Raw genomic sequence first — 25,333 nt, forward strand, 5'->3', positions numbered from 1 at the left:
TTCAATTAGGTATGTAATTTTTTTTTTTATATTTGCTTAGAAATGTTGGATATTTATTTAAAAAGAATATTAGATAAATTTATAAGTTGAATAAAAAAAAAAAGTTAGCACACGTGGTTCTAAATTCAGACAAGATTGATCAATCCCATTGATACTGTCTGTATCAATGCATTTTGTTGGTACGTTTGGTAATGTCATCGTGTGCAGTTAATTACCATGTATGTAAACACCATCCAACAATCTCTCTTAGTGCGGTTTTGAATTAAATATAAACTCTATATTGCTGTTGATAAAAATATCTATTTCCTCCTACCTTTCAATTATACAGTATGTCAAACATCTGTTTCTGTTTATTCATTTCCAAGAAATGAAATAAAAGGAACCCACATTCACTTTGTAAGTCTAATACTATAGTAGTGGGTGGGCATCATTATTAGAATTACTAGAAATTGTGTTTTTTACATCAGTTAGTTGAGTACAATATAACCCACTGGGTTGGTCTAGTGGTGAATGCGTCTTCCCAAATCAGCTGATTTGGAAGTCAAGAGTTCTAAGGCTCAAATCCTAGTAAAGGCAGTTACTTTTATATGGATTTGAATACTAGATCGTAGATACCGGTGTACTTTGGTAGTTGGGCTTCAAATTAACCACACACCTAAGGAATGGTCGACCTGAGACTGTACAAGACTATACTTCATTTACACTCGTACATATCATCCTCATTCATCCTCTGAAGTAATGCCTGAATGATAATTCCCGGAGGCTAAATAGGAAAAAAGAAAGAAGGTGAGTGCAATATTCACTGATTTCATCTGTTTTTTTCAAAAGTGTACTGATAACACACCTTTATTTCTTATGTCTTCTGTATTTTTAATAGAAAGGCTAATAAATAATATACAGCCAGCCCAAGTTATATATAAAACTTCATTTGAATCTCTATCTTTTTTTTAATCTACTGAAAAACTTTGTACCACTGACTACTCTTTAAGGAGAATGTATTATCTGATTTTTAACTGTGTGAGGTAATAAGTTTCTTTTATTCTCAATTCAAAAAGCAATTTTTCATAATCTGTTTTTAAAATTAATTTTAATATATTCATATAGTTAATGTGTTGAATTATATTATTTTTGGTTATCTTTCTTTTGTTTACTTATTTTATAAGGTTGGGTTCTTCCACAAAATCAAATAAGAGAGTAAAGCAATATGTGAATCATGGTTCTAAAAGCCTATGAGTTCACATTAAATCAGGTGGTTTAATATGCTGTGAATAAGTATGTATCTATAATTTTTGATTTTTTGTATTTTCTGTCACTTTTAGAGATAGAAGATTCAGAAAATTGCATCTATCATGTTCATTCTCAGTTACAAAATTTAGTTTATGGGTATTTTGTTAATGTACTTTTAACAAAGTACAAGGCTGTTTACAGTAGCCTTAGTAAACTTCATAAAGAACTGGCTTAATTCTAATGCAATTTTTTACTATAATCTAAATGTTTACATTTCTCCATTTCAAAAAAAAATCTGGCTCAAATTTCATGGTAGGAATAAATTCTTAGAACCCACAAAAAAAATTCTTCCACAGCAAAAAAGAAAAAATGATGTGAGTAAACTACCAAACAGAATTTACTTATTTCTTACTTAAAAAATAATCTTTCAAATTAATTAAATAAATTTAAACAATGTATTTACTACACTGTATTAAATAAACATCCTATACTATATACAATAACTCTTTTATAAAGAAGAGAACTACAAAGGTTGATGGTAACTTACTACAACTTTCGCATAATCTTTAATAAAACTCAATTACAGAACAATTTCCTTTTTCACATATAAAAAAGTGTACAGTTAAATATATAATTTGAATTTCTTTAAAACAGAAAGTACTGACCATCTTTTTTTCTACTTTTGGTTAACTGGAAACGAAGTGTCTGAGGTTCAGGACTTGCAGGTAAAACAACTCTTCGTCGCACTACGAGCGTAACTGTGTTACCACTATCCCTTAATACTTGAACTGCTGTTGCATATTCAACATTCTCGAGTGATACTCCATTAGCACTCATAATCCTATCATTTACACTGCAAAAAAAAAAAAAAAATCATTATATAAAATATAAATAAATTAATTGAATAACTATAGTAGTGCATTTACATGCACTACATAGCATTACATGCTTTAAAGCTACATAGCATTACATGCATTACATAGCTACAAAGCATTACATGCTTTTTTAAATGAAAACATAAAAGGTCAAAAACTTAAAAAACATATCCCTTAATCTAAAAAGAAATGTGTGAGTTGCACAAAATAAAATTGTTAACTGGCTAATCAGGAGTTGATTTTTATGTCCAAAGAGTAATAATAAAATGATAGTCTCAGTAAATAGCAATTCAGTAATAAGGCACCACATCTCTTTTAAACGTAATTATTACATAATTTTATAACAACTAATTTAATTTTTTCACTAATTCATTTATATAACTCTAATTTAATGTACCTTCTTGTTGCAAAGATGATTTTTACAAATAATTCTCAATATAATAATAATATAATAGAATAATATAGTATATAGTAGAATAGTAATATATAGTAGTAATAGGAGAATAGTAATATAGTATATATAAAGTAGAATAATTCTCAGTATACACAAAATTTTAATAAAGTTTACATAGAATCACTTTTTAGCATAGGCAGAATGTAAATTAAAATAAAAAAAAACATAAAACATGATCTGGTAACCTTCCTATGGACTCCCTTATTTCTACCATCTTAGCAGACATCCTTTTGCAATTTATACTGAGAACAGCAATATATAATAACATTATAACATTTATGACCTTACATATATGCCTATAACCCATAAATACTGATAACACCATTGGCTAAATCAATTTAATCCACAACTAAATATAAATAAAATAAAATAATTCTCTTGACTACAACTGTTACAATTATGCACATAACAGAAACATAATTTAAAATCAAAAAATAAAGTTATAGATAAGACACACTTCAAACAACCCAACCTAATCTAAATTATCGATTTTAGAATCATGATTACACAAAATCTGATGTTAGTAAATCATACAAAGAAAAGCAATTTAAACGTAAATAACAAGATTTATACACACTCATACATAAAGTGAATAAAATAGAAACAAAAAAAATTGTACCGTATTTAAACAAAGAACTTCTTAATATGTACCTCCTTAACTCAAAAGATAGCATAAAGTTCTGCTGGAACTGAAGTACAACAGCAGATAACTATCACTAATGATAGGAACTGAAGGAATTAAAATGACCTAATGATTTCTGTCCATATAAATTCGATTGTGGCAGTTGTGAAAATTATACAAAATGATAAATTTTTAATTACTAACTGAGCCAAATTTAAACTTAATGGACATCTTTCACTTCCTATCATAAGTGATAGGTAAGTTCCAGCAGAACTTATTGCTATCAGTTTTCTGACGCAATGAGAAAGATATTAGTTAGAAAGTACAAGTTATGCTCCAATTTAATTTAATTACAGAATAAACTCACAACTAAATTCTTCCTTAAATAATCAAAATATTTAACAAACGCATAGTAATTTTTTTTTTTTTTTTTAAATTAATCACTCTTGGTTTAAAGCTAAAGCACGGAAGTATGATATGGAAATACTTCATACTACCCACACATCGAACTCATTCTCATACTAGTCAATGAGAAATGCCAAACCTGACACTAGGATTTAAACCTAGAACCTCCCAGATAAAAGATGAAGATGCTACCACTCCACCATGTAAAGTCAGCAATTTATATGATTTAGTGATATGCAAATGTGTATTGTGTAGTGTATAGTGTGTAGTGTGTGTGTGTGTGTGTGTGTGTGTATGTGTGTATATGTGTGTGTGTGTGTGTGTGTGTGTGTGTGTGTGTGTGTGTGTATGTGTGTGTGTGTGTGTGTGTGTGAGCGAGCGTGCGCACGTGCATGAGCAATGAGCAAGGGGGGAGTTTGCATATATCTCTCACTCTCTGTATATGAATGTGAGTGAGGGGATGTTGGTTTTATTACTGATTAGTTTAATTTATATGAAGTACTACTTTAAAATTTATACCATCTGACTTAAATTTGAATTTTTTGTCTAATCAGAACCGAATTTTTAATTTTAGAATTGTTTTAATTAGACATATTTTTTACAGAATGTTTTATATGCATCCTACTTGTATATTTGTCAACACATTTACATCAAGGAAACAATATCAAATGCAATTAACAGAAATAATTTTATTTATAGATGTTTTATCAATATGCTTATGCTTGCATATACGAATATATTTCTTCTGTTAAAAAATAATGAAAAATAAAAGCCATTTTGAAGAATGTATACATTATTAGATTATGACAGAATTAGGTTAAACTCTTACACTGATCTTCAATATATAAGCTGCTTGATTAAAGGAATTAAAATATGTTATAGTAATCTTACTAGGAAGGCATAATTCAATTATTTAAAATTTTAGTTTTTGTGTATGTATAATATCAGTTAATTGTAAATACTACTACAAACATAACAATAAGTACATAAGCACAAGTGGTACTCGCATTTAAATATGTTTAATTCCAAGAGTGTTCACATGTTTTAATACTCAAAATAAACCTTAACTCTCTGACTCCATTTGCTTTCAATTTATTTACAACTGAGTGTATAGTCTCCAGGGAATACTGGAATACTGTACACAAGTGACTGGAGCAAAGTAGCTGAAGCAGACAAATGAACTGAGGTTGTGAAAAGGCGGGTTGGAGAAGCAATCTCTCTCTAACCACTTGTACATCAGCAATAAAACTAGGGGACCACATTGCTATGTTCTCAACCCTAAGTCCCAGCTGTCTTCATGTCCCTGAATTGCCATCATCATTATTACAGAAAGTGTACTTTTCCCGATAGAAATACAAGCCGTACAGTCCCTTTTACTCTAAATCAACTTTATACTTATACGAAGCAGGTATTTAAAATTTGTTTAACTTGTTCAAAAATTAAGTTATAAACTTGTTATAAAACACAACAATGAAATTTTTATGTTCTAATAAAATATTTCTTTAATTAAATTAGAAGAAACCTAACCTAAGCATAAACAAGAAAACATTCTCATGTATGCTTTTACAATAGGCAATGACATTTAAACATATAATATTTTAACAAGTTATTATCCGATCCAAAAAAAAAGTATTTATTTCCGTACTGCTTTAACAACCGCGAGTAAATTTCAGTCGGTTTTAGATTTTCAGAAAATAGAATCTTATAGCACGCTGTTCTTCCACGGTACACATTTCAAACGAAGCCGACAATTTGAAATAAACAAAAAAGATTATAATAATGGAACTTTTTTCGAACAGGTGATATTTTTAATGTCAGAGGTGCCAACTTGAACGTCAGACAATTTCAGTTAATTATTAAATAGTTTCGCCACTGCTACCATATTTGTTTTTTCGACTATTAAACGACCATTATAACTTAAATAAACATACATACATCAGAAAGATCAGAGGATTAATGTTTTTTTTTTTTTCAGATATCAAATACAGAGTGATTTTAAATGTACTGTTACCCAATTTTAAATGTAATTTAAGAAAAGAAAATTTAGGTGGAATAAAAGAATGTATTTGTTACTTACAAAAGAGATTTAATAAAAAGCTATTACTTACATAATTGTTAAAGAATATTCTCAAAATGCCCACCCCTTGCGGTTATACACGCACGGACTCTTCTCAGCATATTAGCAGAAACCTTTTAAAGAATTGCATTGGAAATATTCGTGATTAAGTCTGTAATGTTGACTTTAAGTTCATCAATAGTGTGAGGATTGTTTTCGAAGGCCTCTGACTTAATATAGCCCCACAAAAAGTAGTCAGGAGATGTGGGTCTGGGGACCTTGGAGGCCATAAGGCCTTGTTTATTATTCGATCAACAAAGAACTCTTGCAGAAAATCCATCGTTTCTCGAGACGTGTGGCATGTAACGCCGTCCTGCTTAAACCAGCAATACCGATCTTGAGGTTCCAGGAGGGACACAAATTGGCGCACAATATTCCTGTATACTTCACCATTTACTGTCTGTTCGAAGAATATGAGTCCGACTATACGATGACGAGATATCGTACACCACACACCAATTTTTTCAGGATGCAAAGATTTGTCTTGTACAGCGTTAGGAATTTCAACCGCCCAAATTCGATAGTTTTGACTGTTTACATAACCATCGAGATCGATCCAAGCTTCATCACTAAAGAACACTGTGCTTAAAAATTCGATTCCGTTATCATTTACGAGAGACCTAAACCAACAGCAATATTGCAATCGGTTGTTTAAATCTGGAGGCTGAAGCTCTTGGACTAATCGTACACGATACGGATATAATTTCAATTTTTTAGCGCTTTCTGAACACTCGAATACGACAAACCAACCTGCGTGGAAAGTTTTCGTAAACTTTTCCGTGAAGAATTGAGCTATCTTGTTTTCACGTTCTCTAAAACGTCATCTGTCAAGCGAGATGGTCGACCACTACGTTTCCTGTCGCAAACACTACCTATCTCTCGAAATCGATTTGCTAGCCTAGAAATTGACATTTGTTCTGGTGGAGGAACACCAACAAATTTAATCTGAAATGATTATTTTTACACTCGCGTACGATTTCGTAGCAAAATATTGTTCAACAATGAAAACTCGTTGTTCTATGGTAAAAGACATTCTGTTCGTAACATGACCGGAAACGGCACAAAAGTTTACACAGCTCAAGGAGAATCAACTCACACTGCCGTATCTATACCGGTTGAGTAGCGCTACCAACTTCGTGTCACAAAACAAAATTTCCCTTTCTTAGAAAAAAATTACCAGACATTAACAAATGGGTAACGGAACTAAAAAATCATCCTGTAGAAACAATTCGATAATAAATGTTTTTTTTTTTTTTTTTTTTTTTATTTAACTATTTTCTACATTGAATATTATTACTAAATAATTACTTTTAAAAATTGGGACTATTTTGTTTTCTATCGTAACTGAAGAAAATTTAAAGAAAAATTTTTCTGTCAAACAATGATTTCTATTTCATTTGTCTATGCAAGTGGTTCATTATTAATAGTGATGTTTATATGAATTTTACGTGCGTGTAGCTTGAGTTAACAATAGGAAAGGAAAAAGAGAAAATTACAGACTTTGATAAGTAAAATTCGTTTGCAATACAACAATGCTGTAGACTCTAGAGCATTTATATCACTGCTTCAATTTACACTAGTCTAGAGTAAATTCAAGCAGTGATATAAATCTACATAACAAAACTAACCAACAAACGAGATATGGAAGGGTAAAAAAATAAAGAGCGCAAAAGACGCTTTTATGAAAGCTTTGTCAATTGGGATGAAAACCACGGCTGGAAAAGGTAAACTATTAATAGTAACGCACGAAGGTAGTGAAAGTGAGTTTTTCAACAGTGATTTATGGGTATTTGAATCCAGATTTTTCCAAGAGTACCACGATGAAATGAATGGTGACAATTTTATGCAGTGATTTAAAAAAGTTGTCAAAATTGTTGCTGAAGCATCGATCATTGTAATAGATAATGCGCCGTACCATTGCCTGAAAACTGAAAAGAATTCTAACCGCTTCGAGCCCAAAAATCGGAAATTACCGAATGGTTAAAATAGAAGAAAATCGCGTACACCGAAGACACTTACAAAGTAGAACTTTCAAAAATACAATTAAATAAAAATACATTCATCATTAAGTAAGTGAAATCGCAAAATCAAAAAAAAATGTCGTGTTGCGTCTTCCTCTTTACAACTGCAATTTTAACCCGAAAAGAACTGATATGGGCCTAAGTTAAAAACTACACTGGGAATATTAATACAACATTTATGTTAAGCGATGTAAAAAATTTATTGATAGGTGTTAATAGAGTAGATCCAAATTCTTTAAAAAAAGGTGTATTCAACAAATAATTAAAAAAGAAAAAAGTGTGGGAAGCTGACAGTTTGTGTGAAAATATTATTGAAGAATTGTAATAAATTTAGGAAATGATGACAACAATTCAATGAGACAGTAGTCTATCGGGTACTGAAGAAATACATTAAGGTAACAATTTTTTTTCTGTTTTGCTTATGAAATTTTAACTTTATTAAACTTGTAATTATTAAGATAAATATATCACTTTATCATAATTTCTCATTATTGTATTACCAGTTATTTTTACTTCATTTTTATATTACAAGCAAAGAGAAGTGTTATTTCTCGGGTGGATTGCGATAAATTAAATTAGAATCATCATACTGATGTTTTGGTTTGCTGCACGGTTTAGTGAAACAAGGTTTAGTTGAAAAATTAAGCAAAATTTTTAATCATGTAGGTCTGGTAGTAATCAATGAAGACTGACTGCTAACTAGCTGGATTGATAGTCAGCAATATTTCGGTTCGAAAACAAAAGAATATCACCACTGTTTTTTTGTTTTTGTTTTTTTTTTTTAATGCTTGGGGTTTACAATAAGAAGCTGACATTGATTTTTACACTCTTACAGTTAATCAGAACAAAAGGGAACAACAACATCTTAATAACAATTCATCTCCTCCTAAAAATAGCAGCAGAACATTGTAGAAAGATTTCTTGTTTATTATATAATTCTGGGAAAAATTAAACGAACATTTAAATATTTAAGTTACATGACAATCTGACAGCAGCTAAAGATAAAATTAAAAAATGCTCTAAAGTTTGTTTAAAGATAAACAAACGAAAAATATTCTAAAGTCTGTTTAAATAATACTCTAAAGTTATATAATTTATAAGTTATATATATATATATATATATATATATATATATATATATATATTTGGAATTAACTGTTGCAAGCAAGAGGTTGGCTTAATAAAACCACTCTCAATGTGTCCAAAAGACTTCAAAGCACATTATTTTCGTTCAAGATGCGCATTATAAATAAAATTCCTCCACATATCTATTTACCAGTTCAAACCATAAACCAAGACATTATAAGAAAAACAAAGATACTAGTCGATAAGGTGAGATGCATATTCGGAGTTTACGAACTACTGCTGTGTACAGTCACGTCCCAGTGGTACTAATAAAAACCCACCGGGTTGGTCTAGTGGTTAACGCGTCTTCCCAAATCAGCTGATTTGGAAGTCGAGAGTTACAGCGTTCAAGTCCTAGTAAAGCCAGATATTTTTACACGGATTTGAATACTAGATCGTGGATACCGGTGTTCTTTAGTGGTTGGGTTTCAATTAACCACACATCTCAGGAATGGTCGAACTGAGAATGTACAAGACTAACACTTCATTTACACTCATACATATCATCCTCATTCATCCTCTGAAGAATTATCTAAACGGTAGTTACCGGAGGCTAAACAGGAAAAAGAAAGAAAAACTGGTACTAATAAAGTAATTATGACTTCGGCCATGAGATTTTTTTTTCCTATTTAGTCTCCGGGAATTACAGAGGATGATATGTACGAGTGTAAATGAAGTGTCTTGTACAGTTTCAGTTCAACCATTCCTGAGATGTGTGGTTAATTGAAACCCAACCACCAAAGAACACCGATACCCACGATCTAGTATTATTGCTGTTTTAAACATTACTATGCATGAATGCAGACGCATATCATGATAGTGTTACTTAACATTATTTATTAGGCTTTATTTATATTAATGAATTAATTTATGTCATTTTAGGTTCGTGTTTAATAATAAAACATCAGTTTTTCTTCTGCTTAATAACGGCTATTTTCGTAAAAAAATAGTGAATTTTGTATATTTTTCCCTGTAATTTTGTAATAAGAGCAATTCTTTTCTTAGTAAATGTGCTTTAAAACAGAAGCATAATGAAATATATTGTACTAAAATAAAGTATATACTAACTTTATTTTGTAATTAACTTATAAATAAACAATTTCATAACACTGAAATTACTAAGCAATTTAATCTGATTAATCCTGTACTCAGTACCAAATTATCATTGGATAGTTTAAAAAAATTAAAAATGTTAATACATTTTTGCAGTAAAACCTCAATACTGCATCAATAAAGGCCTTCAATATTTGCAAAAATTTTAACCGTTTATTTTGCGTTCATATTTGAAGAATTTTAAACAAAAAAGAATTACAACTTTTTAAAATAATCTTTGAAAATCGCAATAAGTATTGAAAATATGTGAAATATAATTTACTATTAGCAACAGATATATATATATATATATATATATATATTAAAATTTAATTAAAACTGTACAAACAATTTTTTTCAAGGAATTCAGGCATGAAAATTTTCACAAAATTAATATATAAATTACTACGCATTCAAATTAAGCTGGTTTATTCAAAATTAAACTCATAATTTTTTAATGATGGTATATTTGTAAATAAAGGCTTATCATAAAATCGAAATGAACGAATAACAAACCATTGTTCAAACACTGATTTACTATTTATGTGCTCATAATGTTTTTATTCATTAAAATATATTTGAATGAAAAAATTGAACCAATGATGTAATGCGTTAAAATCTATCAAAGGAACATCATACAAAAACTATAAATGTAGAATAACATATAAGAAGTTTTTATATGCATAACAAGCAAGGATTACATTTGAAAACATGATACGATTTAAGAAAATAAGTAAATAAAACAAGATTTGCAAAGTATTTTTTTTTTATTAAAATAGAAAATGTAGTGTGTAAAGGTATAAAAGGATCTTTTTTCAAGAAAAACGAGAAAGAAGTCCCATCACAATCAGAAATTAAAGAAATCTAATTTTGTTTTTATATAAAAAAGAAAACAAAATAAACAGAAAGGAAAATTGGATCTGTAAGACATATAAAAGGCAAATAAAAGCACAGCAGGTGGCTGAAAAGAGTTTGCAAAAACAAAAATAAATGTTTGCAGCAAAGGCACTCATCACTCGCTAGAAGATCAAAAGAAATTCACATTTAGAAAGAGAAAAAATACAAATGACACTGAAGATAATTTTTATATATGAAAACGGAGAAAAGAACATAGGCATAAACAACTTTATATTTAATAGATAACTTATATTTCATTTGCACTTATTCCGCAACATAACTTAGTACAAAAACTTTTGAAATTTAAAATTAACAATTAAAATTCATATTTAGAGTCGTTCACGTAAATTCAATCCTTGCATTATTATTCCAACATATTCAATTAATTCAAGCATACTAAAAAACTGCATTATACAAAATACAAATTAAATAACGTCGAGTAATTCTAGAAACCCGGGATTCGAACCCGGGATCTCCGGATGAAAGGCGCTTCCACTCCACCATGGAGATTTTATTAATTAAGAAAAATTATTTTTATTTATTAATTTTTTAATATTATTTAGCAGCTAAGAAAAGAATGAGCTAATATGTGAAATTAAACTAGTTAAATTGTAACTAAATATTAGCAGAACTGAAATGAACATTTAATTTAAAAGTACCAATGGGGCGGATCAGAAAGATCTGAACCAAATTTCACTCCTAAATATCAAATTTCCAATTACACAAAACACAGCATAAAATATCTTTTATTATAAAATAATTCGAATTTTTCAATTTGAATTTTTTTTTGTTTAATCTTAAAACATAACAAATTTCATGTAAACATTCCAAAATTTAAAATTAAAACAATTAACAAACAATAACGTCTATCAGAGTAAGACAACCTAAATCCAACATACCATAGATCATAGATCTTGTTTCATTTAAAATCGAATCGCGAGGTACTTTCGAAAAATGTTTGGTTCAACGGAAATAAAACTGAATTTTATTATTATTATTATTATTATTAGCACAATTTGCATCCGTTTTTAAAAAAATAAACGTTTAAAATTTGTAAATAATCAAATAAACTTAATAAAAATAAAACGGACGGTCCCCCTGCCGCTAAAAAGGACACGAACAATAGAAAAACATTTTTTTTTAAATTCAGAAACTCGTAAAAATATATAAAAACCTTCAGAAAATTCAGAATTAACTGTCGGAAACTGTGCGTCTGGCTGCTGCTGGTGCTCAGAACCATTGTAGAACTGCCTTATTCCTTTGAACAGGGCGTGGAATCGCGATTTGTAGTCCAAGTCGACTCAGCGGAACGTGAATTCGGTCAGATGACCGACTAAATAGTGCTTTCAGTTTCCGTACCTTTTTTCTCCTCCCATGAACCGGACCCACAGCTAAGTATAACTCAGCCCAGGGGAGTGTTCTTTAACTCTAACAGGTCTTCTCGCCCACCAGCTGTAGGTCCGGCAGGGCAGGTCGGCCCGTCAGTTGGATCTTTTTTATTGTGCTTGCCTCTAACCCTCAACGAGAAGACTCCGGATCCAGCTAAGCTGCAACCTTTATCCCCACGCCAAATGCCGGGTCTCGGTCTTGTCTGTGACTTATACCTCAAAAGAGAGATTCCCAAGAGGATCCCTCTCCGGGACTCTGGCCTCAACTCCCTCCCTATTGGATGATAGGTTCTGAATATCTTCATCACAGCAGGGAACTGTCATAGCGGTACACATCATGTACCGAGTCCCCAAGTGATGATCGGAATTGACACACCAAGGCGTAGCAGTCCTCATAGTTGAAGCTGCCCAACGCGCCCCCCCCTCGCTAGAAGCCACTTCTCCGTTCCTCATCACCCTTAGCTCGAAGAACCGTCCGGGAAAAGAGGCTGAACGCATCCCAACGTGCTGCAGAAAAAACTATGTCAGTCAGTAAGGATGCAGGTGTCAAGCCGGGAATTCCTGCACGAACCCTATGTTCCTCCCATTCAAGGCACTGAAACAATATGTGTTCGACAGTGTCGTGCTCTGTACAGAACATACAGTTGGAATTGTCACGACTCCCAATGCGGTGTAGATAGCTTCTAAAGTACCCTTGGCCTGTGAACATTTGTGTAGTGGAGTAGTCGAGGTCACCAAACTTTCTTAAACACCACAGTCGCAGGTCCGGTATCAGGATCCTTTTCCAGGCTGCCGTCTCCCTAGCCAGCCACCTATCTTGCCAGACATTATAGGTCCCATTCCGAACCAAGTCAGCTGATATTCCAGCACATCTGTCCGATCTCTCCTTAACCAGTATATCATCAATGAGTGGGACACCACATAACACGCAGGCGGCATCATATGATTTGGTGCTATATGCTGCAACGATTCCCAGCAGCGTTCGTCTGTGCGGGCTCTGAAGTCCAGCAAGGTTTCTTTTAATCTATAATGTTGAACCCCAAACCGAAGCAGCATATAGAATGATGGATGTACTGGTACACATGATGACCCTCCGGTTCGACGCTCGAGGTACCATCTGACTCGAGAAGAGTCGTTTTAGGGCAGAAAGTGTGTTCTCTGCCCGCTCACAGAGCGATGATGTGATCGCTGAATCTATACGACCGGTCAATATTCATGCCGAGATATCGGACAGTGGCTTTGAACGGGATCAGATATTCTCCGATGCGTAGATCTGGCTTACCTTCCTCCGACCGGCTAGAACGATATATTCACTCTTTTGTGGTGATAAACGTAATCCGTGAACCGTCAAAAATCTCTCTATAATAGTAAAGGCCTCGTTGCCCGGGTCCTGGAGGTCCTGCTCGGTCTTACCACCAACGAGGAAAGCCAAGTCATCAGCATAAGCAATCACCTTCGACTGTTCCGGAAGTTGAAGATTGATAACTCCATCGAACACTATTGGGTATAAACGCCGGCTTCCAGATCGACTAAGTTTACCGAGTGGTTAACTGTCAGATGAGTGTAACTTTCTAATTGCAAATAATTATAAGATCTCTAACAGTCACTGATAATAGTAGAGCCAGGCAAAATGATAAAAAAATAATCAAAAATCGTTTCACTTCCGTGAGTCGGAATTGGAGCCAAAACCGCTGTTTACTACCACCCTCAATATCTCCTAAGACCTAACTGTGTTATATTTTCTATGATCTATTTTTGCTTTGCCTTTTTCTACAGTTACTCCTACATCATCGATCACTGAAAATTCCTGTAATAGAGCATAAACCACAAACTTCAAGAAGACTCCAGTCCACACGTGTACGAGAAGTTACATCGATCTCGTTACACAAGACATTTATTGTAATCGCTATAATCGTATTATTATATCGCTAATATTGTTAATATTATTAATCGTTAATTATATTATTATTAATTATTATCGTATTATTAATCGCTATTATAATCGTATAGCTTTATTGTAATCTAAAACATAACCAATCGATAAACGTGTGTTTTAGTTAAATTATGATGGAAAAGCCAAGTATATTTATTTTGAGATTGTTCTATCACATTTTTCTGTAACTTTATTTCAGAAAGAATCAATTGCATTAATTATTTTGTGACACACTTGAAACACTTCCCTTTCATCATTTAATATCATTTGATTTCCGCAATCCGGACATTTATTATATTTTAATAAAACACCGAGGTCATACAAAAGCTTACGCTAGGATTCACTATCTTCTGATCAAATGATAAACTTTGATAATGTAAACTCACATCTACTACACGAAAAGGCCTAATCATATGAGCATGAAGCCCCTAAATAATACTATTCTCGATAGTGATGAGCGGGTCACTATATTATGTTGACAATCTGTTCAACCCACGGCTTAAAAAAAAATCAAGAGTTTTTCAATTGTTATTCAATTTCAACTTTTTTACACGCGCCAACTGAAAAACAATAAATCTCTTAATTTGGTTGAAATTAAAAATTTTAACTTTTTAGTCTGTTTATTTTTTTTTAGATTTTCTACGATGAGGGAATATGTACCCCATTTTATTTATTAGCTTTAAGTATTGTCCTATTAATTTTCTTTCATTTACACGCAAAAATATTTTTAATATCAGAATTCAATCAAACTATAAATAAATAAACCTTAAGCTATAAATCCATAACTAAGCAATGACAACGACAAAAAAATTAAAATTATCTTCAAATTATCAAGTACACAAAGTAATTTTTCATTTAAGTAAATAAAATCTTACATTTAACGTTATTTGGAAAAATTTTAATCTCGACTACGAGAGGAATTTCCTTAACAAAATAACAAAGAATCATCAAAATCAGCCAATTTTATTAAAAATAAACATTAAAAAAAAAACATATTTATGAAATTGAAGAATTGAGAACCTAATCTTATTTTGAAATCAATAAAAATAACCAACAAGCTAAAACGTTTTACGGTTTGAAAAGTTGAGCACCTGTCAACTAAATTGATCAATCAAACTGTCGTAATGTTTTTCATTTAGCCACCAATTTTATACGAAGGTAGTACAGTACATAACCTAAAATTAAACAAGCTTTTTCCTGTCAGTTCAAATGACCACTCCTTCTACGAATATTAAAGATGAATAAGTAACTGTTAATATACAAAGAAAATAATTTAAATATAATCAACTGATAAAGAGAGAGTATAAATTTAACTACACATTTAGACATTACTAATCGTTCGAGGAAAGGATGATACAAAAAACTTTTAAAAAATACTGAAAAAGTTAAATATAAATATGAAGACATTTATTACGGAGTATAAATTTATCAACAAAAAAAAAAGGCATGGACAATATGTAAAAATGCTTCTCCATTTAATGAATTAAACTATCTGTTAAAGTAATACAACCCGCATAGAATGGAATTTAATCGATTATATTTAATAACAACAAATATTAGTTGAATGGTATAAACTTTTAAAATATTTAAAAGATCCGTTTTTATAACATAAACGATATTTGTTCAATCATATTAAATCAAATGTAAAGTATAAGTATAAAATTTTACAAAGTGTTTATTTCAAAGTTCACAGCGCATTCTTTGAATTAAAGAAAACAATTACGTCGTCTGAGCGTGAAATGAGTGTGACATACGGAAATTAAACACTATTTGTCAACACGTGTTCAGCAATTCAAACAACCAATGTAAATAAAACAATGAAACAATCAATTACTTAAAACAACCAGTACTACAAAGTACCAGTACATATTTACATACAAAACAAAAGACAATTCCACTCAAAAATTGTTAATAAAATTAATTTATTTTAATTAAATTAATAAGTTATAATAAATTTTTCACGTGAAGATTTTAAGAATATAAGATTACACTCAAATTTATTTATCCAAAATTACGACCAAAAAATAATTTTATACATCAAATACATACGAGTAAATTAAGATCATTTCAAATAAGCCCTTATTTCCGTTCGACTACTTTTTTCTAGTCGGGCCGTATCAAAATAGACTTTAAATTTAATCCCAATATTTAATATTAAAACTGATCGAATATGGGATAGATTTTACTGTAAAATTTCCTTTGATATTACTCAACATAATTAAAATAATTCGTACAACACTCGTTAAATTAGACTTTTTTTTATTGTTTACTAACTCAGGTTAAATTTAACAGAAAATTAAAATCAAAAATTCGTACATTTTTATGTTATACATCTGAAGATTCTACTATAACATTTTTCGTAAATTTTCTTTCTTAATTTCTGAGAACCATAAACAGAATAGTTGCAGGCCATCTAACATAGTCGTATACAAATAACTTCCAAAAATGTTAGGTTACTAAACAAAAAACATTCCATGAAAAGTATACGAGAAATAATAAAGGACTGTTATAATGGTTTCCCTTTCCTTTGTCATCAAACAAAGATACTACTGCATATCAGCTTACCTAGCTCACCGAAATGGATGACATATTCATTTCTAAAAGTAACGTCTTTCATATATGTATCTGGGTGTACTCTAACTGTTTTACATGCGTCACAACTACTTCTTGTCGTGAAACAGTATTTATACCACCACATTCTAAATATACGGAAAAAACCTTTGAAGTACCAAACATAATTTATATTAGTTTCCAAGAATTTGTTAAGAAAACCCCTTCGGTTATTTATTTGTTATTGTTTTATGTATTTTCATTCAATTTTTAATTTTAGACCGTTAATATCTTATCATGACCGAATGACAAAAGTGAACTGGATGAATAATGCTAACAGTGTTAACAATTACTGCTAGTAAGAACGCGATAGAGTGTACTATTTTGTATACACAGTATGCCTTCCATTTTTATCTGTAAATACGCTATCAATAGTTCATAATTATTTTATAAGTGAGAAAGGAACTGGAAAATTGATTATAAAAACTTTCAACTGCAGCCTGCGCTTTCTACAGTACAAGCCTTATGAATATAAGATTACACGCAAATTTATTTATCCAAAATTACGTCCAAAAAATATTCATCAAATATATACGAGTAAATTAAGATCATTTCAAACAAGCCCTTATTTCCGTTCGACTACTTTTTTCTAGTCGAGTCCAGCTGATTTGGAAGTCGAGAGTTCCAGCGTACAAGTCCTAGTAAAGCCAGTTATTTTTACACGGATTTGAATACTAGATCGTGGATACCGGTGTTCTTTGGTGGTTGGGTTTTCAATTAACCACACATCTCAGGAATGGTCGAACTGAGACTGTACAAGACTACACTTCATTTACACTCATACATATCATTCTCATTCATCCTCTGAAAAATTATCTAAACGGTAGTTACCGGAGGCTAAACAGGAAAGAAAGAAAGAAGAAAGAAAGTAGGTCGTATCAAAATAGACTTTAAATTTAATCCCAATAGTTAATATTAAAACTGACTCGAATATGGACTAGATGTTACTATAAAATTTGTATTAGAAGAAACCTCAAATTTATGTCAGACAAGTCTAGTATACAACAGGAAAGTTGTTCAAACTAAATTTAACATGTCTTATAAGAAATTTAAAACAAAAAAATTATATAACAGATTAAAATTTTTTTAATACTTTTATTTATAGTCGCATCAACGATTAAAGTCATTAGCGATTTACTAATATCTGTGTGAATGTACCGGTAAACGTGTTAGTCTTGAACAGTTTCAGGTCGACCATTCCTGAGATGTGTGGTTAATTGAAACACAACCACCAAAGAACACCGGTATCCACCACGATTTAGGATTTAAAACCGAATAAAAACAACTGCTTTTATTAGGATTTGAACCTGAGAACTTCGACTTCGACTTCGAAATCGGCTGATTTACGACGACGATTTTCCACTAGAAGACCAACTTGGTGGACTGATTAAAAATTCATATGTACTCGAATATTTACCAATATATATATATATATATAATCATCAATTAGGAGAACAAAATGCGTTTACGTATGAGTAAAAAAAAAGAAGTATAATTCATATAATATGACTAACAGAAGGTCCTGTACACTTAATACTTATTATAATACTGACAACGATAATTTCCTTTAAGGGTGGAGTTACATAGTTATGATTTGTTATTACATCACAAATCGCACTTAAGACACGCCTTCTTCAGTTCCTGAATAAATATTAATATTAAAAAACTCAATAAAACAATTTCCTGGCTAAATAAAATCCTTTTAAGAAAATGTAGAAAATATAAACGCATTAATAAAAATGATAAAAATAAGTAAAAATAAAAACACGTAAAAAATAAAAACCGGCCCCAATAAATTATGTAATTAATTATTTGATATGCATATTTAATTTAAAAAAGGATGTTAATTTTAATTTTTTTTTTACCTCGGATACCACCTTTAGGTATATTGCTACAGAGGATGAGATGAATGACAATTTTTGCAGCGTGTGAAAATGCCATACTTGACTGGGATTTGAACCCGGGACCGCCGGATGAAAGGCCCAGACGCTACCACTCGCGCCACGGAGGTCGACCACACAGTTAAAATAAGGATTTTAACTGTATATAAGTAGACTACATTGTAGTCAATACGTCAAAACCCACCGAGTTGGTCCAGTGGTGAAGTCGTCATCGCAAATAAGTTGATTTCGAAGTCGAGAGTTCTAAATTTCAAATCCTAGTAAAGGCAGGTCAGTTACTTTTATACGGATTTGAATACTAGTGCATACCGGTGGTTGGGTTTCAATTAACTACACATCTCAGGAATGGCTGAGACTGTACAAAACTAAACTGCATTTACATTCATACTCTTGAGGTAATACCTTGCGGTAGTTTCGGAGGCTAAACAAACAAACAAAGTCAGTACATCAGAACAATAATGCACGCTTCTCGTTCGAAATTTTATTGCGTAAATCTGATCTATCCTAGAGACTTTGTCTTAAAAACTGAATCTATATGGCGTCAATTTACTGAAGTCTCACCGAATGATCTAACCTCGTTAGCACTGAACATATACGTTGCACAATCACCTAATGTGTAGACGAATTCATATCAGTTTATCCATTTGATTTTTGGAAATTTAACTTAATTAAATCTTTACGTTAAACGTGATTAAAATATCATAGATATAAAATTGTGATTATACTAAAATTAAACTGTATTAAACTGAAGATTTGGTCGATAAAACCCGACGGAGGATAGGATAAGGTGATTTATAACAGAAATGACGAGCTAGCAAATTTAAAATAATTTATCGTAATTAGCTATAACATCAATGATCCTCCTGTTTTATGATTTATCCTATTCACTTAATATTTTTCAGGACTTGTTTAAATGAGATATTTTATGACATTATTAATCAATCTATTACTATCATGTAATGCATTTTTAACAGCAAAAAGAGATATATTAATTTGCTGCTTTATACTAATCAGTCTTTCTGATTTTTATGCAACCTTCTCTAAAAGTAAAGATGTTCAATAAAAATGAACAGAGGGAGAGGTATTAATTATAGGACTGGATGTAACATTCATTTCAATCAGCCCAACATGCTGTTATGCAAAGACATATTCGGCTCCGTGAAAACTTCAAAGTGAAATAGTATCTTTACTGTTCAGTTCCTTAGTAAACCGACACGGGATACTTGTAAAAGTGGAGGTGTCGTTTACAAGAGCGACTTACGACTCATGAATATTAAGTCATTTAATATTCTTAAGTGTTATTATAACCTGAAAAATGATTATTTTTATTTATATTAAAACATAAATAATTTGTCATCACTTAAAAGAATAAAGTGCGTTTATGTGTACGAGAACGTAATGTACCAAAATAAAAAAATAAAAAATGCGTATAAGGAACTGTTGCAGGCGACCTGACATTTGAGTCAACAGATATATATAAAACAAGGTTCTAATAAAATTCCTTTATTAGGTCTAAATAAATAACCGTAGATGAAAATTCTAACAAGATAATGTTCCGTAAAATTTACTTTTGCAGTTTATACAAATATTGTTCTTTTAAGTATTTACTTGCACATCTCATATTTATCATACTGCAAAACAATGTTTTTGTTTTCTAATGGATGATAGTAGATATTTTGATAGAACAAGTACCAGCAACCATTTCAATTTGTCTCAAATAATCAGATAAACTTACAATTCAATATAGTGGAAGTTTTAAGGGCCAATTTGTATATTTAGAATGTTTAACATCTTCGATTGCAAGATTTATAGTTCAATCTCTATTGTAAAAATCTGGCTAGCAAATTTTCATTTACATTTATTCCATTTACTCGCGCACAAGCCACACATTATATGAGCATTATACAGAGAAAAAATAAAAAAATAATAAATATAAAGAAAACGGGTACGATAATTATGTTATTATTGACATAAAACTTGAATCGTTAATTATTTTTATTAATGTGTGATTTTATTCTGATATTTTAAGCTACCAAGCAAATAACATATTTCACTATGTTTTATAATATTTATCATAACTATTTGTTCTGAACGTTACTAACTATTTGCAGTGAAGAAAAGAAAAACAAAAATATATCGTTTAATACGTACACAAAAAAAGATCACAGTTTTATTTAGTTACACCTTTTTTTATCGGATTTGAGAGAATTACTTGTTATAATGAAAATAAATTTACTTGTTTATTGTCCACAGTCGAAATTGTTTATTATAGTTAAATCCAGATAGTATGACAACATTACTACTTGTTTACTGGATAAGAAGTTTGGCAGCAATCAGTTTCTTAGAAAAATTACCATCTACGTAAATTGGAACAACTAGGAAACATTTTCCCATTATTTAATTATGCTACATCTACTTTTGGACTCCTGCGCACCTAGTGAAGATTTAAAAGAGTATTATATGTAATTATATATAAGAGTATTATATTACATATATTATATATAATTCACACCAAAAATAAGTAGCAATAAAGTTTATAATATAAGTACATCTAATTAATAATACAAATGACAAAATTTAATATATTACCAGGGAGAATTAAATTTAAACGTCTTTTATGATATTTCTTATTTAAATTATTTTTATAATAAAATGTTTAAATACGATTGTAAACAATGGTGGAGTTTTTTATTTCCTTGTACGAAATAAAGAAAACATCGTGATCGCGAAAATTTCGGTTTTCAGATTTCAAAGGAAATATCCATTTTGACTAGCTTCGGCGTGATATCAGTACCTACGTATGTATGTATGTATCTCGCATACATACTCAAAAACTATTAGCCGTAGGATGTTGAAATTTTGGATTTATGACTATTGTAACATCTAGTTAAGCATCTTCCCTTTTGATTGCAATTGACTGGACCAAAAGTGTCCAAAAAAAAGCCCAAAATCCAAATTCTTTGGATGTTAGACTTAACTGCAGTAATAAGCCCTCATTGAGAGCTTTTCAACGATATATCATAAGTGCTACTTATTTTCATTGGTTCCAGAGTTAGTCCCATAAAAGTTAAATTAATGACATATTCGGATCTTACAAAAGGAAGGCACATCGATTCAAACGCGACTTCACCTCCTTTCTTTTTTTTAAATTTAAATATATTGATTTATAAATAGTTATTAACCTCTGATTTAAAAAATAAAAATAAAATAAAAATGAAAAAATATCTGAAGTTATTAATAAAATAAAATTAAATGTACTTTTCATTAAAAAAAAAAAAGTGTATATGTAATTTAATAGGCGTACAAAGAAGTCATGTGTTATTCACATCTGATTTTTTACAATCTTCGTACTATTTTTATAAGACAGGATTACAGAATTATTTAATAAAAAAACAAAAAAACGATTTTATTATAATTTCAATAACAACAATGTAATAATTATATATAATATAATAAACAATATAATAATTTATCTGTTTGGTATCGTAAATGAAATGGTTGTAGGTGACCTCACATAAGAAACAAGCCACCCCTGTAGTAATTATAGGCAAATAAATTTCAAAAAACATTTTAACAGTCATAATCAAAATAAAATGAACAACTGGATTGGAGAAAACCCAAGTCACCGCAGCCGATTGGTTTAAGGCGTCAGTCGGTCGCGTCCCGTCGTGACCGAGTTCGAATCTTCTAGCCGACCGAATTTTTTTTCACTTTAAATATTATTTATTTATATAATTCAAACCGACCGCCACACAGCAGTGCTACCAACCTTTAAAATATTACTTCAATATATAACAATGTCGACACAAAATAAATCAAGTTGGCAACACTGGCGGGCTACGGCCGCCACTGACGTCACAATCCAAGATGGCCGACCCCCGCCATCTTGAATTAGTGACGTCACAAATGGTGACCGTACCACCATTTCCGTACTACTGATGATGAACTGAAGGAAGCGGTTGAAGGAAATTGAAATTTTTATGAGAGTGGAATTGTCAGATATTTCACAAGATATAAGAAGTAACAAGGTATGAAATTATGTAGTTTTATGTTCAATAAAAAAAATCTTATAAATATGTATTTGTTTCATACAAGGGGTATAACTTACTTTCTGTTCGTCCCTAGAAAGTAAAAGAAAAAATTCAGCACGGAGGGTTAATAAAACAAGCACTGAATATGTTTTAATGAAATGTTTGCATTGGGAGTTAATAATAATTATATGTATTATTTTAAAAATAATATAATTAATATATTATATTTAAAATAATAATATTCTGTTGCTCGGCAACAGAATTATATTAAATTAATTTTTTTGATTTTGTTTATTATCATTATTCTATTCGTTGGATGACTTTGTTTGTTTCAGATTCGATTAAAAATACAAAATGAATAAATGTTTTAATATTATAAAATGGGTTACGAAACCTATTAGAATATTTCGTAAAAAAACACAAACGAGATCAAATCAAGAATGTACAGAAATAGTACTGGATGTACACGGAGAACTGTACAGTGCAGTTCAAGAAATATTTGATAGAAATAACATAATAAAACAGTTAAAAGATGAAGTTAAGAACATCCAGGAGGAACACAAAAACATTGTAAATGATTTAAATGAAAAAATTAGTCGGGTGAACCAAGAGAATGAAACATTAAAAATTGAATTATGTGAGGCAAAGGATAATATATTTCATAGAGAAAATATAATACAAGATATTAAAATAGAATTTCTTGACGGTTGTAAAAAATTAGAACAAGCAGAGAAAGAAATTACCAATTCTGAAGAAAAAATTTCACGTTTAAATTACGAAAGAATTTTAGATAAAAAAAGAATCGAGGAATTAAGTACAATCGAAAAAGATTATAAAGATTTTATCGAATCTCTTTTGATCACTCTTGATCTTGATATCTCAACAGATCAGAAGAAACATGAGGATGATATGCATGCTGAAGGAGATACAAAAACTGATATCATTAAAAAAGCAGATAAAATTATTTCTGACAGTAAGGTATCGTTAAAGCAGGTTGATATTAAGAGACGGTATTCTGATAGAAGTCTTCAGAAATTTACGTTATATACAGCCTCGAAACCACTACCATTATTCTATGACTTGTATACAGTCACGCCACTTCGTAAAACTGCTTCATGGCCATATCTGCCAGCAACTGGAATCGATCAAATATTTCCTGCTAAACTGCAAACCGAAGAGAAATGTAATAACGTAGCTTCTCAAAAAGAGTCACTGGAATCAACGAATAGCATTTCCCCTATCATTATGGGTTAGACCAATAAGGATGATGTCAGAAAACTCACTCCTTTCAAAATTGTTTATAATTTTAAATTAACAGTGTAATATTACGACGACATAAGAAATTCACCGTAAAAGTATTACATCTTGAAATGTTTGAGGGATTACGTAAAAAAATTCTGTACTATGAACATGTATCTTGTTTTCAAGATATAAAACTAAAATTGATCGTAGTAGTTTTGATGCAAGACGTTTGTAACTACAGATGTTTACTTGATTAAGTATTAATGTAAATTGATATGTATTAATGTTTACTTGATTTAATGAATACTTATCAATAACTACTCTCTAGGACTATTTAATTAAAATTTAAATGCAGACTTTATCTACAATGAGAAAATACCACTTAACTATATCTAGGACTATTTAATTAAAATTAAAATGCAGACTTTTAACAATACTCAAGAAATATTTTATTCAACATACATTAGAATGAATACATGTTATTTATTGTACTTTCTTGATGTTTAATTAAACTGTTGTTTGATATTAATTGTAGTGTCTTTTTTTTTTATTATTACTTTAAGATTCTAATCGCTAAAGGATGAGTAGTTTTTAACATTTATCTTTTATGATAATTATTTATTTACAATGTAACTAACAAAAATTTAAAAAAAATAGAACCTCCGTAATACATCAACATTTTTTAATAATATTTACAAAAAAAAAAAAAAATGAGCTTAACAGATAACAAAAAAAAAAACTTTTTGAGAAACATAAATTTTGTATTTATTCCTAACCGGTTAAACAAAACTGAATTTTTCCAATAAACACATTCTTCCCTTAGTTCAAGTTCCGTCATTTAAAAAAACCAATAACTTCAATGAACAAGGAGAAATACACTTTGTTTGGATCTCAAAATAAGCATGAACGTTAGGCGTTATAATTAAGTGTGATGGAAAATAAAAAGATGAATACCTAAGGTACTGTATCAAACTTCAATTATTCTGATTAATTTTAGAGTTTAATTTTTCGAAATAAATTCTATGCAGTATTACTTCGCTAATAGTACGTGCAGGTGTGTCATGAAACACAAATATTAAAAAACAAGATCGCCAATAAATTGACAATTTTGTATATAATATTTGTTGTTTATAGTATATTTTTTTCCTAATTCTTTAAATTAAACACACAGACACACAAACATTTGTATAGCCTATGACAGTTACAGTAACGTAACGATTGTAATGCATGGTCATAATCTATATCGGTTCAGCCGTTGATCTGTTACGGTGGAACAAAAATACATCCTAAATACATTACACTTCGTTTTGGGCAGTTGTGTAATAAGTGAACTGGCTAGGCTGGAAAGGATGACCGGTCTTATTTAAATGAACAGGTTGATTTCTTGCTGCACT

At 30.4% G+C, this 25,333-nt stretch overlaps 2 protein-coding genes across 5 annotated transcripts in view; one reads left to right on the forward strand and one right to left on the reverse strand.

Moving 5' to 3' along the window:
* The window catches only part of LOC142325405 (tight junction protein ZO-3-like), a 981,859-nt gene that overhangs the window by 75,821 nt on the left and 880,705 nt on the right, over positions 1-25,333 (reverse strand). For all 4 annotated transcript variants that reach the window (XM_075367134.1, XM_075367133.1, XM_075367135.1 and 1 more), the window contains one exon: positions 1,893-2,080. In XM_075367134.1, the coding sequence (XP_075223249.1) occupies positions 1,893-2,080 (188 nt within the window). The remainder of the gene's footprint in view (positions 1-1,892; positions 2,081-25,333) is intronic.
* Positions 527-24,206, forward strand: LOC142325406 (uncharacterized). Its single transcript, XM_075367137.1, has 2 exons — positions 527-786; positions 23,033-24,206. The coding sequence occupies exon 2, from the start codon at positions 23,052-23,054 to the stop codon at positions 23,949-23,951; it is 900 nt and encodes a 299-aa protein (XP_075223252.1). The 5' UTR covers positions 527-786; positions 23,033-23,051; the 3' UTR covers positions 23,952-24,206.

The sequence above is a fragment of the Lycorma delicatula genome, chromosome 5 (genome assembly GCF_047948215.1).
Source record: "Lycorma delicatula isolate Av1 chromosome 5, ASM4794821v1, whole genome shotgun sequence".
Lineage (NCBI taxonomy): Eukaryota > Metazoa > Arthropoda > Insecta > Hemiptera > Fulgoridae > Lycorma > Lycorma delicatula.